Source organism: Xiphophorus couchianus, chromosome 8 (genome assembly GCF_001444195.1).
Source record: "Xiphophorus couchianus chromosome 8, X_couchianus-1.0, whole genome shotgun sequence".
In the NCBI taxonomy this organism is placed as follows: Eukaryota; Metazoa; Chordata; class Actinopteri; order Cyprinodontiformes; family Poeciliidae; genus Xiphophorus; species Xiphophorus couchianus.
The window spans coordinates 16,333,914-16,361,535 of record NC_040235.1 but is presented as its reverse complement, the minus strand read 5'-3'; the positions used below and the strand labels follow the sequence as shown (position 1 = coordinate 16,361,535).

Sequence of the window (27,622 nt, the reverse complement as noted above, 5' to 3'; positions counted from 1 at the left end):
GATGTGAGTTTTCTTCTTTTTCTCTTTGACACCTTTAATCTACCAACAGATTTATCACAAGGGGTTTTTCCCATCTTTGATCTTCTGACTTTGAACTAAAGATGATTCTAAATAGCAGTCTTTCGCTCATAATGCATAGTTTTGGACTATGACTGAAACCTTCCAGGAAAGTATACCAGTTTTATTTCTATATATACTCATGAAACTGAAGTAGAGTTTAATTTTTTTGTTTTAGTTCCTCCAAATCATAGGAGGAACTAATGACTTGTTCCTCCAACAAGTCATTGTTCCTCCTATGATTCCTTGATTTGCACATGTAGAAACGGAAGTTTATTTTTATTTTTTTTGGTTTTGTTTTTTGTTTTAGTTTCTCCAAGTCCATGTAGAAACTGAAGTTTCTCCTCATTCTTTGCAAAATAGCTCAAGATCAATCGGATTGAAAAATGTCTAAAGGTTAAGTTATGAATCCTTTTGCAAGGCATTGTTTGGAGAATAATTTGCTTTGACATATTTAGAGAGAGTCTCTTCAGTTTGGCAAGTTACATTACATTACATTACAAATGATCGCATTATTTCTGAACAACAGCATGCAGAAATAAAGTTTACCCCAAATTGTCATTAAGTGCGCAGAGCATCTCGTTCATTACATCATATTACATTTTTCCCCGTTATCCACAATTGCAGACAAATCTAGATTGACGGCTCGTCCACAAATCTGCTATGATCATCAGGGAGAAGGTTTTGTGTCACCAATTATGCTAAATTATCATAGTTCCACCTCCGTGCTTCTTTTTGCTGTCAAATTTCTGGATTGCTCAAGTTGAACAATATTCTCTTAGGCGCCTCTCGTTCTACTCAAACTGTATCTGTTCCAAGCTAAATACTGCAGTAAGTTCAGGTATATTTTAAGAATAGAAGTAGAATCTTGATCCTCTACTAAAATTGGATGGTGGTCATATACGACCACTTCTATTTTTTTTTTCCAACAAAAAAAAAAATTAGAAGTAGTAACGGTGCATCTATTTAGCTGAAGAGGTGCTGATTTTGTAATAAACGATTTTCTATTTCCTTGTGTCATCCTGAAGAAATGATAGAAAATCTAATATTTTTAAGTTGTTGTATGAACATTTTACATTGCATTAAATGCTTTACATTTACTAAGACATAATTCTGAGCAGGAATGTTTTTCTCTTCAAACCCAGACCATCGTGTGGCTCTAAGACCACACCATGCCACAATGACGCATTTCCTGCAGCAGATAGCCATCATAGAACAAGGACATATCCATGTTTACAACCACAGATATGTGTTCATGTGCAGCGACTAATGCAGATACACATTACAGAAATATGTTCATATCGTGTCATTGCACTTTTCCCCTGGATTTAAGTCATCCTGAGATAATTAGTGTGTTGTATCTAAAATCAGACAAACACGACGGTCAGTGAGCGGTTGAGATCAAACGTTAAGTTTTAGGGACATTGTTGTTATAGGAACAGCAAACAGTAGTGCCGTTCAAATCTTATGACCATCAATGTGAATCTAATTTTGGAGTTTTAATAATTTAACATTTGGAGAAATGATCAGACATCTTTCAGCTCCTGGTATAATTTATGGATACTTCACTTTTATTTGAAATGCCAGCGCTCATTTGAAGGAATATGGATTTTGGTAGTTCATACATTTTCAATAGAGGCGAGGGACATTCTAGACACTCTTCAGCAACGATTTAAGATTTTCTGTTTGAGCAGAAGTTGTTGATTTGAGAAATCGATGTGTTTTAGGTTTTAGGTAGCTCTTTACTTTTATTTTGAAAATGAATTCAAAATATGTGCAGATAATTCTGTTTTAAAAAAATAGTTAAAATGCACCCAACATGATAGTAATCAGCTCCATAATGTGTACGTACATAACCTCAGGGTCACATATAATAAAAAACCCCCATATATTTTAGATATCAACTGCCTCTCACAAACCCACACAAACAGAAACAACTTTTACCACAGACGACGTGCGAATAGAGTTCACCTTTTCATGCCTGCGACAGTTCAGCTGCACTTCAAACACAGTAAAGCCGCAACGGGGCTTTCAGTTTTAAAAAGTTCAACAAATATCTTACAGAGCAACACTGGAAACAAGAAGCGCACGCTGAATCATTTTTGTTTATGAATCAAAATCCAAAACACAGATGATTACATTTTCTGGAAGTTCAAAGCAGATTTTTAACCAAGTAGATCCCAGTAGATCTATAGATGCAGTTAATAAAACTCGGAGTGGTGGGGGAATTCAATATGGAGCTCAACTTTCAGGGAACATTGCGGTCGTTTTTGTCTATTTGATTAAATGTTTTCCTCTTGATGTGTTTGTGCACATGGCACATTTTTTTTAAAACAATCTATTGACATATTTTGACATTTAATTAGCATTTAGTTTTACCCTCCAGTCATTAAGGACTTCAGGTTAGGGTTTTCTGCGTAAATCTCAATCAATTTCAAGGATTTTAACAATTTAAATGGCAATTTGTTTAAGATTATTGCTGGACTTTCTTTTTTTCTTAGATATGTGAAAGATTAGGCAAAATATTGACTTTGATTCACTTTTATTTTTTATGTAGCTTTTGATATATAACAAATGTAAGGTGCATCTATTCAGATCAAATATTAAATTATGATTATGTGATGCTAATATTCAAACTGGCATTAAAAGGGCTGAAAGCCTCCAAATTGTTAAACATTTGTTAGTTTTGAGATGGTCTGTATGCATTAATCCATACAGTTTTGCAACACCTTATTTTTATTATTTAAATTTTAAATAAACACCTCGAGGTTAAAGTTGCAGCAATTGTGGGAAGCATAGGCAGGAATTTCCCAACTTGCATTTCTGCAGCTGCCCTAAGCAACAGAACGGTACATCACGTTCCACATCTGGCCCAACATTTAGGGTTATACTCTGTTTACTGTAAACACAAAAACACCGTTTGACCGAGCCGTGTGACAGAGCAACAGGAGCGGCATGACAAGCCAAGTTGGTAAACCGATACCACTCAGATAAAAGCCGTAACAGAAGCTGTTCTCAGGATGACTATCTCCTTCTGCTTGCTGAATCCAGACTCTTATTCTGACTCTGCACGGTTAGCATGATGCACGGTTAGCATGAATTCAAGCTCAATATGACTTTATTAATTTACATCATTGTTAAATGAAAACTAAACTACAAGTCAGGAAAGACCTTTACATACACGTCATTCAGTCAGTATGAGAACATAATGGTTTAGGCTTTTACTGAAGCAGTATTATTAAATAAAAAATATCTGCTTTCAATCTAGAAGGTTATAGAAACTAAAATGGCTCAATTTGTTTAGATAGGCTAATTATTTATATACTGCTATATTAAATAGCTTTAAGTGTTTAGTGGTGTTAGATATTTAAAACAATAATAATCAATAAAGCTCTCTCCACAAGTGTAACCCTGAAGTGAGAAACTAGTTAACATATTAATTGCAGCAAGTAACCTGGATACAGTATTTGACTAATTGATTATATTGACTAGGTTAGGTGGTCTTGGTGATTAGGTATTTTTTAGAGTAGTAATATTGGTTTTAATACATGTTTATTTCACATTTGTTGAAATATTTGCCACAAGGCAATTTTATGAGTGAAAGATTTATTGAAACCAAAATAAATAAATATTACCTACATTTTTTAAGTGTATAAATCGCCATAGGTTGACCGGCATACATTATATTTCATAGATTGAGTTCAATGAACAATGTAAAAAAAAAAAAATAGACCAACTATAAGTCACAGTTTAACAGCTGACGGTACCGTATTTTCCGCACTATAAGGCGCACCTAAAAACCTTCAATTTTCTCAAAAGCCGACAGTGCGCCTTATAATCTGGTGCGCCTTATATATGGACCAATATTGAGCCACAACAGGTCTTGTAACTACGGTAAGCGGCCGCCAACTTCATTTTCCCCCGTGGAAGAAGAAGCGCGCGGTGCATGCTGGGTTTTGTGTAAAGACCCCAAAATGGCTCCTATTAAGAGACACGCTTACGACGCAGAGTTTAAGCTCAAGGCGATCAGTCACGCAGTAGAACACGGGAACAGAGCAGCAGCGAGAGAATTTAACATGAACGAATCAATGGTGAGGAAGTGGATATATATTGTGATTGCACTAACGTTTGATTTACCCTTAACAGTATCAGACTGTTTTTTACGTCTTTATTGAATCGAGGAAAAGTTCCCCTCCACTATATGTTATACCTTTGCTGTTGTTAAAAGATAAACTGTGTCACGAAAATACCACGTCACTTACTTTACCTCGGGGAAAATAATCAAACAGCTGTTTATTCATTTTGGAGTGAACAGAGTTTTCAGAACGCTGGTTTGTAATTTATTAATAAAGTTTGACTGACCTATCTGACTATTTTTTTTTTATCGCCCCGCACGGGGTCTTTTTGTGGGCTCTAGTGTCCCTTTTTTCAAAGTAGGCTGACAGGAAAGGGGGAAGGAAAGTGGGGGAAGACATGCGGTAAACGTAGTCGGGTCTGGGAGTCGAACCCGCGACAGCCGCGTCGAGGCTACGTTGCCTCTGAATGTGGGTCGCGCTAACCCCTCCGCCACCACGGCACGCCCACCTATCTGACTATTTTGTTGACATTCCCTTTAGCGCAGTTCCATCTAATGGATGCATAACGTAACTCCAGCCTCTACTGTAGCGTCTATTCTATGCGCCTTATAATGCGGCGCGCCTTATATATGAAAAAAGTTTTAAAATAGGCCATTCATTGAAGGTGTGTCTTATAATGTGGTGCTCCTTATAGTGCGGAAAATACGGTAATCTCCCAAAGTGGTTTAACAAACATTTCAGCCTAAAATGCTTTTTTTTTTTACTTAAAACAAACAAAACCCATTTTAGCAAATGAAGTTGCACAACTCAATTTACATCCTGAGGTATTGTGATAGTGTTTTTCATTAAAATACCCCTTTAAAGAAAGTCATAGCTTTCATTTCTATATGTAATGTTAAGTTTTATCATTTGTACAATTTTCATTTATCTTGCCATTTTTATTCTAGAGAAAAGTTCAACTTTTCCCACAAATCGTTTGAAAGCTATGCATTAATTTTCAATAAAAGCACTATTATCACTATAATTTTATAATAAAACATATAAAAGATATTTTATGATATGCTACAGCCAGTTACATGTTGTCTGACTTTTATTATAATAATACAATATATTTTTTTATTTGTATCTATAGTTTATTATTATTGTTTATCAACCATTATTATTCATATATTATTAGCATGTATATATATATATATATATAGATATGGAGCAATATTAGGCTAATTATATAGGCAAATATTATTTTCTGAGGAATATTTCCATGAATTTCAGTGCATCTTCCACAGTGCACATCACAAGCCTGTGAGGTCTACGATTGCTTTGATAAATATCGTATCATCTCTCAGATATGGGCTCTTGCCGGCCAGCTTAGCCAGCGGACAGAAGAGTGGGCAGCCGCTGGCGATGTTCATCTCGCTGATCGGCCGCTGGAAGGAGGTGGAGGAGATGTCGGGTCGGAAAGCGTCGATGATGTGCTCCCTGTTGTTCTGATCCAGGAGCATCAGAGTCACCTGGGCGGAGGGAAGGAAGGAGGAGAAAATCAGCTTCTGTTTTCATAAGGAGGACGATTAACACTGATGGGAAAAATGATTCTTAATCTACGGCACCTTTTGACTGAAGGGCCACTTTAGCAGAGCGTCGCACTTTCCCTTCATGACCACAAAGAACAGGGAGAGGTGCGTCCCCCGTCCGGTCCCGTCGCCGTTCAGATAAAGCCTGAGACACATTTTGTAGCCGTATTTGCTGGAGTAAAATGCTGTAAAGAGAGAGAGGGGAAAAAAAAGGAATTAGAACAAAAGACAAAATCCTGAAATGTCATCAGACTCAGTTTGGTTCCCTCCCTGAAAATAAACATCATCATAGAGATGTGGAATCTCCCCAATCTTGCAAGCCAAAAAAAAACAAAACATCACACCAACCACGTGCTCTTTTTTCCCCACAATCACAAAAATCTTTCTATGAGGTCAGAATCCATCCCAGCGATCCCGTCTCTCGTCTTACCGGGTGAGAACATGGCAGGCGTTCGGCCGGCCACGGCGTCCTGCCTGCGCCGAGAGAAGTCGTTAATTTTCCAGACGAATATCCCGTCGTAGGTGCAGTTCTGAAGCTCGCGCACCAGCTGCTCGGTCTCCGACAGCTGCAGGTCTCTCATGGTCACCGTTCGCTCGAGCTGCCGCACTCTGTTCGACAGGTTTTCAATTTTCTCCTGGTCTAGTCGATGCTGGTGGGCGAAAGCCTCCAGGGTGAGCGAACTGCGCTCCACTTCCCGGTTCAGGACACACACAATGTTTTCTAAAGCAATTACCTGTTGGAAAATAGTAACAGTCATTATATAATCCCTGTAAATACAGTCGAAATGTAATACAGTTGAAAATAACTGGCTCCTTATTGAAAATCTAAGCTCCTTAACTTAGAAGAAGTTAGGTTTAAATCAAACTTAACTTCTTCTAAGTCAAAGAGGATTCCCATTACAAAAAGATTTTTTATTGTTGGATTCTGAGAAAATGAGAAGTTTGCAGGACTGTGATCCTCAGCAAAGAATCAAATTAGTTTCAAAGAGGCTTAAGAACAAGTCCATGTTTTAGAGTGAATGGGCTAAAATAGATTTTAGCTACAGCTTATGAAATTATACCTGTGGTCTAAAGGGCAGTTCCACCAAATAAAAAAGTATGAATGTAGACTTTTCAGATTGAAGAAAGTCAAAATCAATCTCTGCAGCATTCTTTGTCATTTAACGAAAAATTTCTACAACTTCCCTAAAATAGGAAGTGTAGAACTTGATTTAATGTGTTTTTTATTTGGTAAATGTAACCGCCTGCCTTCATTTGCGTCCATTAGTAGAAGCCATAAAGTTTGGAAGAGAGGCTCACTTTTTTTTCCAGGTCTACAGGCTGTGCGGCGGCTGCAGCTCCGTCTCCCTCCTCAGGAGCTCTGTACAGACCCAGACCCGAGTCCTCCTGCAGCTCCCCGGATCCGAGGGCCTCACTTCGCGGATGGGTCATCGTCAGCACCATCGGCAGCAGCAGACGCAGATGCTCCATGGTGCTGCTGTGCTCATGGTCGCTCAGCTTCCCGTTCTCTATCTAAGAACAAGAAGAAGGAGGAGTATTAAGATTTGTTTCAGCAGACAGAAAATGCTTTTAAAACTCTGTCTAAAAGAACAACAAACTAAACTGATGTCTACAACGTCAGCAAATCATGTTTTATGCCCATACATGAGGCAAAGGTCATCAGGTTGAGACCTGAACCTGTGACTGCTGCGTCACCCTCGATGCAAGGGTCACGCCTTCGCCATGAGGCAGCGCCGCGCCGCACCCATAAGGGACAGTTTTCAATTATTTAATGAACAGAGATGTAAAAAAACCCCAAATTGTTCTCATCGGTTTTGATGAAAAATATTCCAGACTTTGACAGCAGGTATGAGAAGCATCCGAAGACTCTCAGGTATTACAAAAATGTGGTTGAACGTTGGTCAAAGAACTTCTTCTGAACTGCACACACCTCCAACTAATCTGGTGTGAAGTGCATGTAAACAGGCAGAACTATTCCAAACATTCATTGGAGCGTTTTATGTGAACTCATTAGTCATGTTTGGACGTGAGAAAATATAATTGCCACTGACAGCAGACAGCTGATGTGTCTGCTTATCAATTAATTTCAACCATGAGATGTAAAACTTACATGTCTGAAACAGTTAATCAGATTTATCGATTACTGAAATAATTGTCAACTTAATTAGTAATCGAATAATTGCCAACTGGAGTAGACAGACTGGAAAAAAAACATGACATTTACTGAAAGAACAAAACTCTCAGAGCAGTAATTAAGCCAAAACTGTACAAACAATAAATACATTTTGCAATTATAAAACATTTTTCACATGCTGATGTCAGAAGTATTCTTTAGCTGCAGATGCATTGTTTGCTACAAATGATCAAGCATTCACTAAAGGAATACTGTTATTGGAGGAAAAAACGAATTGAAATATTTGTTTATTTGCATTTTCTTCTAATACTTTATTAAATAAGCTTTAGCAGTTTAATGAAAAATCTGCTGAATGTGACCATTTTTTAATTCGATTAATTGTCAGAATAATTGATATATTTATTCTTTATACTTTTGAGTGGAGATGAATCATGTTTTATTTAGACATGGATTCAACAGAGCTTCCAAGCCTTTTCATCAGTTGCATTAAGCTACAACAGCATTTGATGTTAAAGTTTAACATAACGGAGTAGTTTGTTGCACATACCACAGTTTTACAGCCCACTTCGCTGAATGGACAGACGCTCTTCGACTTGACACAGGATTTGATGTGGTCACTGAACTGAAGAGAGAGCAGGCAAAAGGGAAAGTGAAGAGTTAGCGTGGAGTCAGCTCAGGAATAAAAGTAAAAGCCAACTACATGAGACTCAGTCAGAAGGAAACTAACAGGTCAAACAGGGGAATTATCAGTTTGAGATGAGTAAGTTTCACTATTCAGAAACCCAAGTATCTTTTAATTCTGTTAAAATGGCCATTATCAATGGTAAATAGTGCTGTGCATGTTAATTTCTATTAAAATCACATGTTTAGATATGATATTCCTTTCAGACATTTGCATACATTCATGATATGGGCTGAGTGGTTTTTATTTCTAATTTCTAATCTCATTCCTTTCTTAAGCATAGATTAAATGAAAAACAAAAAATCTTGAACATAAAAATAAAAACTTCTAAGCAGAACAGCTCTAACCTTTTCTCTGGGGATCTTCTTCTTGCCGCAATCTTTACATTGTAAGGGAAACTTGAGACAGATCTCATCGTGGGCCTGAAAATGTTTTCATAAATCAGAACGTTATCATCCGTGCTCATGTTTGCAAACATAATACCAGTGAAACTGCTTTTAATGCTCAGAACATTTCTCACCTTAATGTCCTTAAAGTTGAATGTAACTTTGCAGTATTTGCAGTTGAGCGTTCTCGCCTCGCATTCTCTCTCGTTGTGTCTGTCCTTGTCCTTGAGGAGGATGGCGGCCTGGCAGGCCTCGCACTGCACCCGTTCGTATTCACAGCGGCCCTCATGTTGAGCCTGAAGATGTAGAAGACGGTGATTTGATGTTATAAGCAGTTCTCACGCAAGGTAAATATGTCGGCCATTTGTTTCATTATCTTTCAGTTCGCGACTGCCAGACGAGCATTGTGGCGAGTATGTCCAATTTACGACAACTAAACCTCATAAGATTTAAAAATAAAAAAGGAACGCTTATCTTTTATAAGTCACTGAAAATGCATTAAAACAAATTATACTCTTAACTTAACAGGTGTGGTACAGGGTGTGTTGGTATTTCAAACAAGATTAAAAACCTGTTTTACTTTTGCTTCTTTTAAGCAGACATTTTTCTTTTGTTGAGAACTCAAAAGAAAAACAGAAATAGAAAACAGTGATTTATATATAAAAAAAGAAATGCAAATCTTTTATTGTGTAACATGAAACTATATAAAGGCCTTTTCAAAAAACTTACTTTTAACAAAAGTTATAAAGAAGTCAGTTATTTATATAATACATGCCTGTATTATGTAAATACAAACATGTTGAGAAGTGAAGAAATATAAAAAGGGAAACAAAAACGGCAACACAGAAACAAGTTGGAGGTTTTTTCGAAATGATTCAAATCTGCAAGTCATTTGGCGGCATAACTACACTTAAAAACTGCGACAAAGGAAGGGGCAGAGCTTGTTTGGAGGAAGAGGTTTATCAGGAAGTCCTTTCTCCTAATGAATGGGGACGTTCACGCGTGAGCGGCTCAGCGAAACAGTCAGGTATGTTGCATGTTTTTCGATTTGAATAGTCATTTTAAAACTCACCACCCATAAATCCAAAAACCAAAGCGAAAATGAGTCATCTTGAAGTGGTGTCTTGTGAGAAATCTGCCCGCACTTCACCACTCGAAGAACGGGTTAGCCACAATTAGCATCTTTTTCCAAAGCAGCACTGCCTTCTCGCCCGGGTGCGGAAAGCCGCTGGGAGAGCCGTCTGTTTCTCAGCCGACAGTGACTAAGCAGCTGTCATTGACACATATTTGGGTGTTGCACCTGGCAATCCTTTCCAATAACGAACAACCAACGGCACATTTTGATCTGCCTATGCTTCTTCGGAGAGGACGTCTCACCGACACGCTGACATTTTATTTTGCACAACATGCAAAATGTTGTGACCAAATATATATCCTCCCAACATAAAATTTTAAAACTTAGCAGCACATCTCCACTGTATCGTCAGGGATTAGAGTTCAATGTGACTGCAGTGTCTGGTAAACTCCCCTTATATAAATATGACGTCCATCTAGCATCTCCTTCATAATCCAACCCACTAACTACATCCTGGCAGACATATTTACAACACAAACAAACTGCAGACAAGTTGGTAATCAGCAACATAAAATATTGTTTACATAATTTACCGGGACTTTTCTAACCCTCGTATTTCCACACCATCAAACTTTAATCTTAGTTCTCGATAGTCTCCCTACATAGGGCAGATTTACAGTCAGTAAATCCTCCATGGTCTATTTCTCCTCCCTTATATCAGATGGCCTTTCTTCTGGTACTTTCCAATGAGTTGTTTGTGAATAACGCGTAAGGGACTTTCCAGCCTGCATGTTTAGTTTCACTTCCTGTTTCTGCAGCGCATGAATTGAAGCAACATGCATGACATAGAGGTCATAGTGAGCTTATTGAGAAAAACATGCTCCAAGGATAGCTAGTTCAGGTCACAGTGACATGAATAGCGCAGTCCACAAGTTAACCTGGGGTAACCTGACCCCTTAGCGCGACATAAGGCTTAACATGAGGTCAAAGCGAGACAAGAGCGATTCAGTTTAACACCTCACCTCGTACTCTTTTATAGATCCAGTCCAGCTGCAGCCCTGGTTCAAACACCTGGCAGGCAGACTCGCTATTTCTCGCCCGGCTGCGTTGTCTGGAAACGCCTGGTGGACAGGGAGAGGGGTGGGGGGCAACAACAAAGCGTTCAGTGGACATAAAGACAGTAATTATATTGACAAGAACACACAGTGCACTTCATTGTGTGGTTGTGGAAACTCCCTTCAGACTGTGTGGTCAAACAATCACCTTTGGTTTAAATGAGTAGCACAAAGCCTTCCAAAAGTATTCACAACCCTTTCTTCACGTTACAAAACAAACTGCAATGCACTTCATGTGAATGATCAATACAAAATAATGCAAGTAGAAGGAAAATGAAACATCTTTTTCAAATATTTTATAACCAGAAATCTGAAAGTACAACATTTATTAGTATTCAGAGTTACTGTGTTCAGGCAGGCAGTTAGTTGCACTGGATCTTAGAAATATCAAAGTAAAAGGTGGTGGAATACAAATCTTATCCACAGTTTTAAGATCTTTTTTGAAAACTGTGTGTCTTTTTGTGGCCATCTCACATCATGGACTACTTGTGTTTTGGTCTATCAATAAAATCAATTAAAATACGTGGCTGGAACAGCATAACACGTGACTGAAAGCACGTTTCCTCTCTGGAAACTCACCTCATTACTGTTCAGGATGGACATGGGCTCCTCATAGATCTCCTCTTGGCGGCAGGCTTCACAAGGCTTTGGACCAGCGCTAATGAAAACAAAGGGATTGTGATTTGCCTGTTTAAGCAGCAACTAAGACCTGCTCCCCCATCATCTCCTCACCAACACAGATCACAGTTCAAGTAGATCAACAGAAGTTATATAGAAGGGATGTAGAGTGGAAGCACACTGAATGCATTTGGTTTTTGAAGCTAAAAACCAAATTTTGGCCACATTCAGACACCTGGAACCTGGACACACATTAGTTCATAAGGGGTTGTCATGTGATCAACTTGCCACACTGATGTACTTTGACACCAGAAGCATTGCAAAACTAAAATTTCACAAGCTTTTTAGCAGATATAAGCTTCCAGGATTACACCAATGAATCATAGTTTAACTGCTTGACTTAATTAGCAATGCTATGTGTGGTAAAGTTGAGTCATTTTCACCGACATGTCATCTTTTCTTTATGTTCAATGACACTTCTGTGGATCATTAAACATAACATGACAAAGTAGAGTATTATTATCAGCGCTGATGTGTTTAGAAACAACTGTTGAATGGGTGAGAAGGAAAGAAATGGGTAGATTAAAAAAAAAAGAAAAAAGAAACACCTTGGAAGGAGTCAGCAAAGCCGAAATGTGTCAGCATGACCAGATCCTCGTGATTCATCAGATTTAGTCCAACCATATGAGAAATGAGTCAGCATTAAGAAAACAACGCTGGGTGCAAAAAAGCAAATCCAGGCTGGAGCAGAGACAAGAACGCGGGACGGTGCTGAGGCATATCCACTAATAAGGGGAAGCATTAAGCCGGCAGAGTGTTGGGGGAGGAGGAGGTCACACGTCATAAACCGGTGGGTGGTCTAAGGACCTTCGGTCTACCTGGTGAGCAGCTTGAAGCAGTGCACACAGAAGCGGTGGCCACACTGAGCCTGGACAGGTTTCCTCAGGACCTGGAGACACTGCTGACATTTGTACTTATTCTCCATGGGCACAGACAGCACACTCAAAGGAATTCCTGGTAAAGAGTTTTGAGAGTCCAAAGAGATGCGAGCCATCGTTCTCCATGAAACTGATGATGCACCAAACTGTGGAAGAAAAGCAGCAGAAAACAGAGGTCAGCACTCCCCATGTGTGCTTTGACTTGCAAATATATTCAAACCGCCAAAAATGTTCCACATTTCTCAACTTACAACCACAAACTGCAGTGGATTTTATTGGGAATTTACAGACCAACACAAAGGTCAGGCTAGCCACCATCAACTGATTAGCTTCCCTGTTCGTACTAAAGAAAATTTGCCCTACATCATGACACCAGCAAAGTTTCACTAAGTTTCCTACAAAACTTCACTCTATAAAATATGAAGTGAAGGAAATTAAAATACAAATGCTCACCATTCTTTTTCAATTTTATTTTGTATAAAATTTGAAAACCAGCCATCATCTACTTCTACAGTTATGCTCATGAAATTCCAGTGAAATGTTTTGTTTGTGTGAGACATGGGATGCGTTGATACCAATACAAAATGGTAGTCAAAAAGTTTATGTGTTGTCCAACTTGAAAATAAAAAACAAACTACTAAAGTTGTCAGAAACTCTTTCTTCTGGTTTTAAAGTGAATGTCTTGGTTCTGGTACAGTTGGACATTCTGATCTTGTGCTGTTTCCTAATTGTGTTATTGGATCTATCAAGGCAGAACAGATGGTTACAGAGGGGAAAACCAACTAGCAGATTCCAGATTACTGCATTTTACTACTGAGCCACCAGGAAAAAACCATCATAAACATGTGTCTCTGTTTCACTGCAAACAGCTGTGGCCAGGTTTCAGCTTTTTCAAATTATATTCAAAAACGTCTACTGCATCACAGTAAGCTGTGCAGGTTTAAGTACAGAAAGAAAAACATGACTGCATGCTGTTCTTCTTATTCCTATTTACGTGTTGTATCCCATGTTTTGTTTTTTCCAAACTAACTTTTTCAATGAAAGCAATGCACAAAAATCTGTTTTCTATGCAGTTGAACAATACAAGACTATGCATGTAAGCATAATTTTTCAACTGTTGAATAAAACTTGCTGACCTGGTTTCTCCAGAACAACTTTACACAACATGAGTCCTGATGTAACAAAGATCTTTGCAAAAAGTCCTAAAAGTCACGTAACAAAATTTGTGGCATGGAATATAAATAATTCTCGTAATGTTGTGCGAACTTCGAAAGTGGTTTTGTAATGCTCAGATTCTTACTTACAATAATTACGCAAACCCTTACTCATAACCTCACCTGCACTGCCACCTATTTGTCAGTACAAGTAATCTGCATGAAGGCTGCAAAATACTTAATATCGTATTTTGGTATTAGATTTTTTGGAAATATAACCCAGGAATACAACACGAATTAACCCTACTAAGCTTCTTATCTGGTTAGCCACAAAAATATCACTTGTCGTATTTTTAACTTCATTATTCGGTGCACATCTTTCTCCCATGCTCACATTTGCATCGGTATTTTATAACACATGAACCCAAATTGGATTCTGAAATGCATTTCTCGCCTGCACAGTGTACGTTTACTGGTGCAAGTGGTCTGGTTTTCTCTTTACTGCCATCTGGTGGATTAGTAAGAGCCACTAACATTTATGTGATAGGGTAACGTAAATGTCACGTAAATGTTAGTGGACGCTGCAGATTTTATTTATAAAGAAGCACATTTTCTCAATACTACTTTGAGCACATTTTTTTGTATAAAGCCTTTAGATTTTAGAATATAAGTATTACGTTAGAAGACGTTGCTGTTGCACCAAAAACTAAAGGAAAGCGAGTTCATTCTTAGGTTTGTAATTTAAAGTTTAATAATTATAAATTTCCACCGTATGAATAGCTAGAAAATCTTTAACCCTACTTGATATTTATTGTACGTTGTCTTTGCCCAACGACTAAATTAAATGCATTCTTTAATGGATTTTGTTAGACTCAACCAACTAAAATAATGACTAAATTCATCTGGTTATTTGGTGTAGATTACACATGGAAAGTCAAAACTAGACGACTGTGTAACTGGCAAGAGACAGAGAGGAAATGCCCTCACAGTCATTGTCAGGTAACCTGCTAATTACAAGAAACTAAATCATGAATTTTCCCCCTACCCAAGCAATTCCCTGTTTGGAAATGCTTGGAAACTTAGTCATTTCCTTCCATCTGATTACCAACAACAAGAACGTGACAACATTTTTTGTGTTTTTTACTTGAAATTTAAAGTGATTTCTATGGTCTATGATTAGGTGTTGAAGCTAACATCGGTGATAAAGACAAAGGTATTACTCATTTTCCGCCACATTTTTTCTGTTTGCCCTGTAAACGTGCCTACTTTTGGAAAAGTCTGAAGCAATTTCTCAACACAACATCACTTATTTTAGTTCATAAAATTCCATTGAGGTGAAAGAGTGGGCATGTTTTTGATTTCCATAACTGATGTTGTCTATACTTCACAGCCGCTGCATGTCTCTGTTTTCGCTTCTACAGCAGAAAAACAGGGGAAAACTGAAAGTTGGTGGAAATTAGATAAAATGATTAGGACTCCCCCTCCATTTTTGATAAATGGACATTTGTTCTTATGTAGAACTACATAAGAACTGATACATTTGTTCTACATTTGTTCTTTCCGGGTTTACACCAGTATACATGTTGCTGAGTCTATAATTTAACATAACCAAATCCTGTTTTCTGTGAAGATAGTCATTACATCAGCCATTTTCTCACAGACAGGACATCCTCTGAAAAACTTCTGTGTGGGGAAATGAAATAAATACCAATAAAAAAAAAAGAAACCACACAAACAGTAAGCCAGAAAACCATTTTTAAACTCCAGACGGTTTCAGCTGGAATGCATGAAAACATTTCTTAACTTTGAGTCAATACAGTAAATAAATAAATTGTATTTCATACGACATCTGTCCATCACTCCATATCTAACAACACTTCCCCCAGGATGAAATCAAGGAGGCTGAACGCTGAATTAGACAGTATAATGTTGAGTCGGGAGATTTTCTACACATCCAAGCTATGACTTAAATGGCTGGGTTAATTCTTAACACCTCTCTGCAGAAACCCATCTATGGCCTGATGCCTGGTACTATGCTTAACTGGAAGTCTAAACTGGTGAAATTCTGTGAAGTTTTCTCAGAGCTGTTCTGGTGAAATGACTGATATTTCTCCATCATGAAACTCTGACACAACACTGGAGTTTCAGCTAGATCAGTCAAACTAGTCCAACTTTAAAAACAAATACAGCAAAGAAAGAAAAGGAAAAAACCTGCATGACTCGTACAAAACTTTTCAAATAAACACAGTAACTAGGTGTGATGTGTTTGGCAGATACTGCTATGGTTACTTTGTGTATCAACATAAATTTTGAAGGTAGCAATTATAGATTCCCTGATGCTAAGTTTGGATCACTAACTATAGTCTCTTTCTTAAAGTCGGAGACAGAAAAAAAACCATTTCATGTTCGATTTCAGACAGTCATACAATTCATACACTAACAAAGAGCCAATATGAAAATGACCTTTGATATGCAGTCAGTCATAAAGGCAGGGATCTGCAGCCATGACTGTTGCATGCCTTGTAGATTTCTCAGCAAATTTAGAAATGAACATCGTCTTGACTTGACTATTCTTGCCAAATTTAGTCAAGTCAAGACGATGTTCATTTCTAACATGAACATTGTTAGAAATGAATCATAACTAATATGATTTTTTTAGAAATCATTAAGTAAAAAAGCAATGAGTAGTAACTCCGCAAAAAAATAAATATAAACAATCTTTAAATAAAGGTAAAATGTAAAAAAAAAAAAGTCTGCAAATCTATACACAAAGCTAAGTTCAGCTTCTTTGCCAAATTGTAAGTAACAAACACAAAATCAGCAGCAGTAACAACTTTGTTAACTTTGTTACTGCCCAGAAATGCACCATCTGTTCAGCTGTCTAAGAACACCGTCGCTGATCTCACTTCTACTACGATATTGCTCAATATCGTCTCCACGTCAGTAACGATCTCAGTTCTAAGGAAACTGAACAGGATTTCTACTCACCGAAAACACTGTCAATCCTTACAGCCTGAACTTTGAGGGTAGTATTTGTACAATCCAGTCACACCCAGAATGACGTCAGTTCACTATATAAACATTTCTCAAAGGTATATATATACCCTGGCCATTCTCTTCTGAGCTCTAGCGCTTTTATTTTTCGCAAATAATTTCTAGTCGTATACTTTCTTTTGTGTGTGTGTGTGTGTGTGTGTGTGTGTGTGTGTGTGTGTGTGTGTGTGTGTGTGCCATTGGTTTAAGGAAGAACCCGTGCTGCTTTTTAACACTTAATTTTGCCACGAGGAACAACAACGCGTGTAGTTCACCTCAGCGCAAAATTAAGTGGATTATTGATACAGTTCATTTCTAAGTTACTCGCCAGCTTGCTAACTGCTAACTTACTCGTTTAAGAGAGCAAGTGTGTACCAATTTTAGTCAACTAACCTCGGAGTCTTGGACGTTAGGTTGGACGGAAACCGAAACTATTCACGAACGGAGAAAAAGCCGAACACTCCTAGTTCAGTCTGTGCGTAGTTCAAAGAACGCACAACAACTTCCGCTTGCGGGGTTTTTTTTTGTCTGCACAATTGTACCAAATGGGGGCGCAGTTGTGTAGCAGAGCTCCCAAAATTGTACTCGAGCAAAAGCACTACATCACATTTAATTCTAGTAAAGAAATTAACAATCCAAGAAAGAATTAAAGGAGTATTTAATAGCAAAGGTACACAAGTATTTATCTGGTTTCATATTTGAAAACTGATATCAGACACAAAATGTTTTATGTAAATTCAAGTACTTTAAATAAAAGAATTAACGCAAATAAATGCAAAATAATTCAGAAGAAACGCCTAGTTTTTCCTCATCATAAAACAGAGCAATGCAGCTTGCAGTGACTGCTCTGTTTGACCTCCAAATGGAAAAAGACAACAGAGCTAATGTATAAACAAGAAGTCAAACATTAACATAAGATGTAGGTTTGTGTCTGGTGCATTTTTGGCTAAAACAAGCTTCTTCTTCATTGACTGAAGTTGGTGTTTAGAGATATTGGAAATTTTACTCAAATAAGAGTAGCAATACTTTAAATTGATATACTGAAATAAAAGTAAAAACAACAGTTTAGTAAAAGATTGCTCAAGTAAATTTAGCTGAGCAAATGTTATTAGTTTCACCTTTGTCATTAAACATTACTATGACTGCACAATAAATACATCTAGATTTTATAAATTTAATATGAGTTCACATATGTGATAAAAAAAATAAGTAGATGAAATTTTTTATTAATCAACAATATATATATATATATATATATATATATATATATATATATATATATATATATATATATATATATACACCAGCGGCTCTAGTAATGTTCCGTGGACGCATCATTTATATTGAGTACATACACATTTTATGCAGTGATACTTCTTAGTCCATACTGCACTGTCATCATGAAGGTGAGTTACTACCCAAGGTGAATCATGCACGAACAATCCCCAACACCGGACTTTTTCATGCCATTATTTTAAAGAAATTTCTTCTTCAAAAAGAAGAAATTTCTTTTTGAAGAAATATTGTTTTGTTTATTATGAGCTTATTTAGTGTGAAGATGTCATGGTACTTATTGTTTGATTAATTTTTAGTAATACACAACTCATTTTGAGCATCGACTAATGGACACCGACAGAGGAGCCGACTCCAACAGACTAAAGAACCGGCAGGTCGAGAAGATCCGTCCCTAATGACGCAGCATCATCGACGCATGCGCAATACGTTTGGCTAACAATGTGGCAGCGCTTGTCAAATCCCTTCATACGGCTCAATCAAACGCAAAGTTATTTAACATCTAAATGGTTCAAAGGTACGGATTTACACCGCTGCTCTCTACTCAATTGCAAAAGCCTTTTAAGCAACGAGTAGGTTATTAAATTATTTTTTGCTTGCCTGTTTAGCTGCGTGTTAGCCTAGCTGCTTACTTCTAGCAGTCAAAACAGAACGGTGCAAGAGGCTGGAGCTTTAGCATCCGGTTCAGTAGTTCAATGGAGAGCTATGGTATTAATTAAATGTTGATAAATGTATCAAATAACTTACATTGATCATAAAATAGTTACATTTCATTAAATGTATAATGAATTATACTTGCAATATTGCAATTACAGTGAATTGTTTGGATACAAAAACAAATATATTTAAGAGTTGAATTAATTAAATATATGTGTAGTAATTGTAGACATAACATTGTCGTAGTTAATTATTTCAAGTTAAACAATGGGATGAATACAAAACTAATGAGGTATAACTTGTGATTTAAAGTTTTAATTAATTGTTTCTGATAGTTTATTTATGCCTCTAATTTACACAGTTAAATAATTGGATTTTTTTTCATTTACTTAATAGAAATGTTTCTTATATTAAAATTCTATTGTCACTGCAGTATACATTTTATGCAACAAAAGAATTTCAGAGAAGTGCTTGGATGTGATGATTGGATCATACTGTTGAATATGTAATTGCACTTATTTTAGTGTTGCTGGTAGATTAGTGACATTTGATATTTCAAACGTGTTTGAAATGTTTGCATGTTTGTTGTATTTTTTTGTACTAATTTGATTTGCTGTCATTTTGGCGGGGTTGTAAATGAGATTTTGAATTTCAGGTGGTCTCCGGGTTAAATAAAGTACACATTTTAAATGCATCCAAACTCTACTTGGCTGTAATGTGTAATATGAAATTATTATGTAGTTTTCACACTACTTTATTTCATTATTACTTATTGACTTCTATCAGATGCATGCGTGTAGATGCAATTTTTAGGAGAAAAGGTAAATAAACTAGAAAAATGTTGCATTTTCTGCAAAAATGCAGCGTGATTGCTGCAAGCTGAATATTTTACTGTCTAGCATCTCGACCTACAGCAAAATACACCATGCACTGTGGGAAAAAAACCATGTAAAAGCTAAAATTAGCATCAAGAAACCCAAAACGGCTGGTCACTTATTAAAAGTCGTCATTCATTTGACATGTCGTTGCAGTAGAAATGTTTAGCTTCCTGCGTCTTAACACTGTTCCACCTTTGGCTCAGCTCTGCTCGTCCACCGACTGTTCACTAGTGGTGCTGAGCTGACCTACAGCTATGATGGGCTGTACCCTGGACACATCCAGACCACCTCCTTCCAGAAAGCACTGCTGGCCGTCGGATCAGGAGTGGCGGCTCTGCAGGACCCCTACAGACACGGTACAAATCCACGTGAAGAAAAGTTCAAGCAGTTTCAACACATTTACTGACTGTGTGAAAACAAACATTTTATTTTCCATCCTTGTTTTGGCGTTTAGAATCCATTAATAAAACACTACTGCTCCCGTGTGATTTGATCAGTGGCAAACGTTTTTTAAACTCGTCTCTCCTCCAAATTAGTCTTATTGTTGTTGCTTCAGTTTTATTTCTTAGCACAGTTTGCGAAACTGTCAAAAACAAAACCCAATAAAACCTTAAAAAAGGGCATATTTAAATTTTCTAGTTGAAAAATTACCTTAAAGTTAGACTTTATTCTTGGTATTCCGGGCCTTGCATGTATTCTTCTAGTGTATACTGTAATGCAATATTTTCACTGTGATTTATTACGGCAGCTTAGTGTCTTTAAAATCAGTTATTCTTTGTTTCAGCAAGACTGGGTTTTTGGTAGATAAATTTCACATCCTAATTTCCTCATTCAAAAACAGCTTCGCTGAAATGGCGCCCCAGCTTCTCGCTTTCAGTAGCTTAAAATGGAAAAATTCTCACAGCTGAGGAGACACCTGTCAGCTGAAAGTTAGCACCAGGTTTAGCCCACAGATTTCTGTAAAGATCCTGACTTGCAGCATGTACTCTGTGTCTGAACCTTGCTGTTTCCTTGTTATAGAAACTCCACATGTTTGAATAGTCACATTGTAAACCAATACTGAAATGACTCAGATTACCTCATGCTTTGGTAGACTCAGAGGCAGCTGCTCAAATGCAACAAAAACTCCCTAAAAGGCACAGAGGAACAAAACAGAGCTGTATTTACAACCAGTGAGCTGCTCTGTGGGTTTAAACATTACACCTATAAACATTCGTATACATTCTGTTTAAAATTTGTGATGTTGAGTCTAATTAGGCTGTAAAAACGTCATAAAGTGTTACTGATGCCCTGAATCCCTGTGCTGACTTCACAGACATGGTTGCTGTGCTTGGAGAGACTACAGGACATTTAGCGCTTATAAATCTAAGGGAGCGGATGAAAAATGACCCCGAGGGTTATACGATCCTGACGTGAGTCGCCCTCGTTTAAGTTAAATGTTATTGTTTTGGTCAGTTCGCCCTTTTTCCAACGTATCCTCGCATTTTCAGTTCAAGGTTATATTTTCTGTCCATTTCCTCCTTCCATTTCTTAACCAGGCACTTAATCATTGGTTATTGTTATATTCCTTCTGGTAGTTAGATATTTTGAAAGGCTACAAATAACATTTTGAATTGAAATGTTCAAATAAGCAGCATCATTTCACTGCATTTTGTTGTTTTGATGGCCATATATCACTCCTACTCTTCTGATCCTCATTTAAACGAGTAGAAATGTAACAGATGGTAGAAAGTAATTTCTTTTAGTCAATTAGCCACATATTCTTACAGAAAATGATCACTGGACTTTTGAAAATTACTTTAAATTGCTGTAATCGCTTCTATTAATTTGATGTGTTTTCAGCAAAAAATGTTTTTAGAAGATAACTTTAAAAAAAGAGTAGAAAAGAGATCAAACTTTGCAACAACAAAAAAAAATAATCTGGCGAAGGGGTGAAATGACCAGCATTCTTCCACTGTGTGGATACATTTTGATTTAGTCTATTCTTTGTTATAAACTGACGCTGCAGAGAAAGGCCAAGAATCCGTCTGTCTACACTCGATCTGGAAAAGATGGCTTCCCTACCAGATGAGTCGTTTGGACGAGAGTATCTCAGATTTCTGGAGGACAATGTATGTCTTTGCTTATGCTTAACAAATCCAAATCCAGACTTCACTTGTGAACACAAGTCTCACCCTGTTGCCACTCATCTCTGTTTCTGGTGGATGAGCTGTCTCTTTTTTTGTTTTTTGCAACTTGGCTGCAGAAAGTGACGCCTGACTCTAGAGCGGAGGTGAAGTTTGTGGACAACGAGGAGCTAGCTTACATCATGCTGAGATATAGAGAGGTCCATGACCTGTTGCACACCTTACTGGGCATGCCCACTAACATGCTGGGTGAGTCAAGCTGCATATAGAACTAAAAAGAGCAGCAGTTCCAGTTCTCTATAAACACTCAAAACCGAAATAGACTTTATGAAATCTTCACTCTTGACCGACTCCCTTGTGATGTCTCCCCTTCCTGTTGGTAATTTGCACATTTCTTGGTTTCAGGTGAGGTGGCGGTGAAATGGTTCGAAGCCGCTCAGATGGGGCTTCCCATGTGCGCCCTGGGAGCCGTGCTGGGGCCACTTCAGCTGAATGCAAGGTGCTTATGTCTGATAGGAGCTAGCTCTGTTTGAAGAAAATATGAATTGATGTATGTAAAAATTTTTAAATTTTAAACCAGTGCTGCTTGTGCCGATGCACTTGAATGTTCCCACAAAAAGATGAAGTTTTAGGTTGATGAGGAAAAGTTAATGTCCCTTAAAAGTAATGAAAATCCTTGAACTTTTTCACATTCATCATGTTACAATCGCAAACTCCAATGTGTTTTATTTTGAGTGCATGTACTGAGGAAAATGGAGCACATACAGTACAGACCAAAAGTTTGGACACACCTTTCTAATTCAATGGGTTTTCTTTATTTTCATGACTATTTATAAGGCAAGAAATCCCACTTATTAACCTGACAGGGCAGGTTGACCTATGAAGTGAAAACCATTTCAGGTGACGACCTCTTGAAACTCATCAAGAAAATGCAGAGTGTGCGCAAAGCAGTAATCACAGCAAAAGGTTGCTACTTTGAAGAAACTAGAATATAAGGGGTATTTTCAGTTGTTTTACACTTTTTTGTTTAGTGCATATTTCCACATGTGTTATTCATAGTTTTGATGCCTTCAGTGTGAATCTACAATGTCAATAGTCATGAAAATAAAGGAAACTCATTGAATTAAAAGGTGTGTCCAAACTTTTGGTCTGTACTGTATTTGGAAAGGAAACAAAAATAAAATACATATATTTTTATTTGTTTTTAATTTAGAGTTAAAGCTAGTCTGTCGTTAATTTGTAGAACCACCAAGTCTACGTCCGTTTTAGACATCTAGAGCAGGGGTCTACAACCTGCGGCTCTTTGAACCTTTCAGAATGGCTCTTATAACTCTGGCTGAAAATAATAAATGATCTATCAATGTTTCACAATGTTGCATAATTTCCCAAAAATGTCACCATGAAATAGAAGAAAATGTATCCGTTCTTTTCTAGCGAGCATTTTTTCCTCCTCTTTATTTTAAAAATATTAAAGGAGACATAAAATGGTAACATTTTATAAATGATAACACATTTCCTACAGTTGATATTCATCAAAAATAACAAGTTGCCATTTTTCAAAGCGTCACGTAACATTTAAATCTATTTCTAAATTAGTTTTATTTTGCTGGGCTGAAATCTTTGCCCATTTGACTTTGGCAAAGCTGCAGAAGTCACATTGAGTTGCAAGATTTTCTTTTTGATTGATGTCTGAACTCTGCAGACTGTTAATTTTATGACGACGCTCAAGGATTATGCAAATACTTTCAAAGCCATTTGTGACCAGTAATCGATCAATCAACCATTTTTAAACAAAAGCTAAGATAATAATTAGTGTTGAATTGATTCTGAAAGACCTAAACACAGAAAAACAGCCTGTAATATATAACCACTAAAATATAGGAGTGTTTTAGACGATTTCCTGGTTTTTGATTGGTTTAGGGTTTCCCCAGGGCGTTATTCATAGACTAGCCACCATTGTGGCTCGTTTGTTGTTGTTACAACAGCATAGTTGAACATAATGTTCAACTATAAACTGTCTCTCTTGTCTGTTAATCATTAAATATTTCCTCATTCATTCGCTGTGATTTCCTGTCTTTGCCAATCTGGATTTGTTGATTTACTTGAAATAAAGAGGTTGTGATAACGGCCTTTAACCGTACTCTTCTGTCTCCCTCTCTTAGTCGTTTACAGTCACTCTTCACATCTTTGGGCCCCTGGGCCCTGCAGAACGGCAGGCGGGCCCGCTGCGTCCTCAGCATCTTTTACGAGAGGCGATGGGAGCAGAGCCTGGAGGATCTTAGGCGGGAGCTGAACATCGAGCCACCTCCACTCACACTAAGTGCCTCAAACAAGAGGAGGAGACAAATATAACAAGAACCTCGTCATAAACTGATCAGCAGCCAAACCAAAAATATTTGAAGAATGGCAGTGTGGGATTTTTGTCTTGTGGGATGTAATTATCTACAGAGGACATGGGGGAATTTTGATTTTGGGAAAGACTGGCTCATTTATCTTATTCACAAAAAGCATTCATTGACTCCGTTTTCAACGTGTGGCATATTTAAGTTTCCATTTCCTTCTTATTGTGACTTCATCCTTCAAGAACTTCAGCAGTCAGTTTAGAATGTGATTCGTTTGGAGCAGGAAATACCAAAGCTACACTTCAGATCCTAAAAATGAACGGTTCTATTAGCAAATATAATTTTCACATTTACATAATGGCCATTATTATCCACAATCTTATTTACTAGAACCTGATATCATCTCTCAACAGTCTGTTTAAGTGCTTCTGATTAAACCTGTTTTAACCGAGTGGTTTAAGTAGCGTTGGTGCAGCTGCATCTGTTTAACCTTTAAACATTCTTCTCACTAAAACCACTTTTAGCAAGAATGCCATCAACATGAAATAAAATGGTGAGCAGAAGTTTCATTATCCGCTTTTTGTTCTGACTAATAGCACATACCTAATAATGATCAGGTGCAGTAAAACCACATTACCAGGAAATGAGAGTCCAGGAAGTCTGCGATTAATTTACCCAGAAGTTCTGTAGAAATGATACTAATATACAGCTGGTCTTCCCCCAATCGGTTTTTCATTTCTGCAGAAAATAGAGAGCATTTGTCACTGCCCAACATTAAGTATATGATTACAGAGAATTAAGCTTGTAGAGACGATTGAAATATTAAAGATTATGTGTAACTTTTAAAAGTGAACTTTTGACATAGAGCACAAATAGTCCAGCCGTCATTGTTGTAATACATAGTGTGAGTTTGCAACTAAATTATGATTTTATGTAAAATGTAAATAGCCGTGGAAAACAAAACAAGACACAAAAAAGCGTGTGGTTTCATGTTTTAACCTAACTGCTTTCAATGCTTTAAATATTTAGAATGTTGTATATGTTCTGGATAAAATAAGTTTTGGGACTAGTCAACTTTTTTTTTTTCTGGAAAAATATTTCAAGTGAGGCAAATGATATAAAGTCTTCACATACACAGAAATCAACTCAATTTTTTTTTTACAATTTTTGAAATAAGTATTGAGTACAAAATTATAAACGGCCAACAAGATAATCCAGTCCTATTAGATATCAGTACAAATTAATATTAACTGGTTAAGTCCTAATTAGTGTTACCTATAAGGGCGACATTGGAAAGAGGCATCTAATTGTTCTGTTTCCATGTGTATAGAGAATCTCCTTTTGAAAACATCTGTTTTGCATTATATTGAAAGCAATGACTCCAATAGCCATTTTTAATAAAAAAATAAAATAAACAGTGTATCCAGAATTGGTGATGACTCTAAGAATATAGTAACTTTGCGTATTAGTTAATAACGCAATTATTTTTAGAGTTGAGATGATAAAATATAATAAATACATGTGGCACTAAAAACTTGGTTTGTAATGTGTATTTTTGTTAGATTGTAAAGTTTTAAATGTAAAAATGTAACTCCAGAACAAGAGTAAGGACCGGAGGTGGAAACATAATATGAGGATGTTTTTCACATGTTGTACTTTATACACCTGGGGAAAGAATAAGAGAATAAACAAGCAGAGATTCTTAAAAGGTATCTAAAGATGGATTTTTTTTTTTGCCAGATATCGACCCCATTGTTCTGAAAACGTAATTACGATAAGAAGTGTTTTTTACATCATATATTTTTTAAAGTATATCTGCATATTCTTTGCAGTTGCATTTTATTTCATGTAATTAATTGACTAACTTATGTGGTAAAGATAATTTGAAGCCACTTGCATGTGTTAAGCAAGGAAAAACTTTTCATTAAGCTACCATTTCTCCTTTAAAATGTGTTATTTGACTCTGATCTTAAAATGTCATGTTGTCATTATCTGTTAGTCGAAATTATAATTAACAGACTTTAAAACATCAGTCTGTGTGTAGTCTAATGTTTTTCACCTAGTAAACTGAGTCACTGAATTAAACTTTTCAACACTTTTCTAATTTACTGAATATAAAAACTTACTTTTAAAATTCAATTATATGCAAAATATAGTACACAGTATGTTTAGTGTTTGAAGGTTAGTCACCTTCAGAATGGGAAAAGAGTGTTTTGACTCTGAGTAGTTGAACAAAGCAGGATGTTATTTCAACCAGGGAAACTTTAAAAACACAGGTCTGTGCACTGTTTTGCAGAAATCTAAGCAGAACATAGAAAAAAATCCCAAAGAACTATAATCACAGCTCCTTTTTGTAGGCGTACACACAGCACAAACAGTTTCCCATATTTCGCTTTTCGACCTCTTAGCATATTTTAGTCTGCCTCTATATATAGTTCCTACTGAAAATCCCCTTCAGAGTCAACATGGGTACCAGGATACAGGGTGTCGTCACAGAGAACAGTTTTCTCCAGGAACACTTGGATATAAACTCCTTGTTTGAACCAGCATGGCTCTATCCCAGCCTGACATGAGGTTTCAGGTTTTACTGTTATGGAAACAGATTGTGTCTCCTGGAAGCAGTCTGACGTCTGTTTTTGGTTTCTCCTAACACCCCCTGTGCACAGCTCAGGCTGGCCTCAATGAATCATATGAAGGACTGAGCATGTAGAATAATAATGGAAATAAAATATACACAAATATATGAAATGAACTTGTATCTTGTGATGAAAATGTTCTTTAGGGGGTCCAAGTTAGTGTATGTGGAGGGTTTTTTTTTCTGTATTGATACTGGGTTATAGGAATCTAAGGTTGTATGTTACAGAACATTTATTTTTAATGTTTTGATATTTCCTTTTTTTCAACTTGAACTTTTATTAGGCAACATATTATCTCATGAATGTACCTGCAGTATATATGTTCTGTATTGTTGTTGTTGTTTTTTACAGTGTTCTTTGTGTGTTCTTGTGTCACTGAGTGAAGATAGAAATGACCTCTGAGAGCTAAAATCTGGTATAAAATACATTTTCCTTTGAGATTAATGCTTCTGTACATGATCCCTGTTCAATAAAATAAACAAACAGTAAGGTTTTACACACTCTCATGAACATGTCATTTTAGACAAGTTTTATGTTAAAATATTTTACAGATTGTTTCATCAGACAATATGGATATAAAGTCGAAGTGTTAAGACAATAAAATCATGGTTTGGACATGTACCCTTCTTTTTCTCTTTGTATTGTGTGACTGTGTCCTTTTTACATGTCCCTGGTCTCTTCTCAGTGATAAAGGACACTTCACATTCATTAGTTTGTTCCTCTCGTATATATCAGGGCTTAGACGTCATGGCTGAAATAAAATAGGAATCATATCTTGCTACCATATATTTTGTTCTGTTTTTCTATAACATCATGTGTTATAGAAAAGGCTCATTGGTTTTTATTCAATG

At 36.9% G+C, this 27,622-nt stretch overlaps 2 protein-coding genes across 5 annotated transcripts; one reads left to right on the top strand and one right to left on the bottom strand.

Annotated features, from left to right (window-relative positions):
- Positions 1 to 5,021: 5,021 nt before the first annotated feature.
- Positions 5,022 to 17,365, bottom strand: traf2b (Tnf receptor-associated factor 2b). Of its 3 annotated transcripts, none has more exons than XM_028025759.1 (11): positions 17,233 to 17,365; positions 12,593 to 12,798; positions 11,676 to 11,754; positions 11,004 to 11,102; positions 9,041 to 9,202; positions 8,868 to 8,942; positions 8,386 to 8,460; positions 7,004 to 7,216; positions 6,135 to 6,438; positions 5,741 to 5,889; positions 5,022 to 5,644 (listed from the first exon to the last, which is right to left on the bottom strand). In XM_028025759.1, the coding sequence occupies exons 2-11, from the start codon at positions 12,766 to 12,768 to the stop codon at positions 5,426 to 5,428; spliced, it is 1,551 nt and encodes a 516-aa protein (XP_027881560.1). In that variant the 5' UTR covers positions 12,769 to 12,798; positions 17,233 to 17,365; the 3' UTR covers positions 5,022 to 5,425. The 3 variants fall into 3 exon arrangements, with proteins under 3 accessions (XP_027881560.1, XP_027881561.1, XP_027881562.1); XM_028025760.1 differs by lacking the exon at positions 17,233 to 17,365 and adding an exon at positions 16,795 to 16,938; XM_028025761.1 differs by lacking the exon at positions 17,233 to 17,365 and having other exon boundaries at positions 12,323 to 12,725.
- Positions 9,762 to 27,267, top strand: coq4 (coenzyme Q4 homolog (S. cerevisiae)). 2 transcript variants are annotated; one of them, XM_028025762.1, is made up of 7 exons: positions 9,762 to 9,933; positions 19,871 to 20,023; positions 20,983 to 21,079; positions 21,676 to 21,778; positions 21,913 to 22,042; positions 22,199 to 22,292; positions 23,956 to 27,267. In XM_028025762.1, exons 1-7 carry the CDS (start codon positions 9,777 to 9,779, stop codon positions 24,143 to 24,145), a joined length of 924 nt encoding a protein of 307 aa, XP_027881563.1. In that variant the 5' UTR covers positions 9,762 to 9,776; the 3' UTR covers positions 24,146 to 27,267. The 2 variants fall into 2 exon arrangements, with proteins under 2 accessions (XP_027881563.1, XP_027881564.1); XM_028025763.1 differs by lacking the exon at positions 9,762 to 9,933 and adding an exon at positions 18,426 to 18,649.
- The last annotated feature ends 355 nt before the right edge of the window (positions 27,268 to 27,622 follow it).

Excerpts from the sequence above, each read along its gene's own strand:
- coq4 (XM_028025762.1), top strand. The coding sequence starts at position 9,777 with ATGATTCAAATCTGCAAGTCATTTGGCGGCATAACTACACTTAAAAAC. Across the intron at positions 21,080-21,675 it reads GAGGGTTATACGATCCTGAC|AGAAAGGCCAAGAATCCGTC; the intron begins GTGAGTCGCCCT and ends CTGACGCTGCAG. Across the intron at positions 22,293-23,955 it reads CCACTTCAGCTGAATGCAAG|TCGTTTACAGTCACTCTTCA; the intron begins GTGCTTATGTCT and ends TCCCTCTCTTAG.
- traf2b (XM_028025759.1), bottom strand. The coding sequence starts at position 12,768 with ATGGCTCGCATCTCTTTGGACTCTCAAAACTCTTTACCAGGAATTCCT. Across the intron at positions 8,943-9,040 it reads TCAACTTTAAGGACATTAAG|GCCCACGATGAGATCTGTCT; the intron begins GTGAGAAATGTT and ends AAACATTTTCAG. Across the intron at positions 6,439-7,003 it reads CTGTAGACCTGGAAAAAAAA|GTAATTGCTTTAGAAAACAT; the intron begins GTGAGCCTCTCT and ends ATTTTCCAACAG.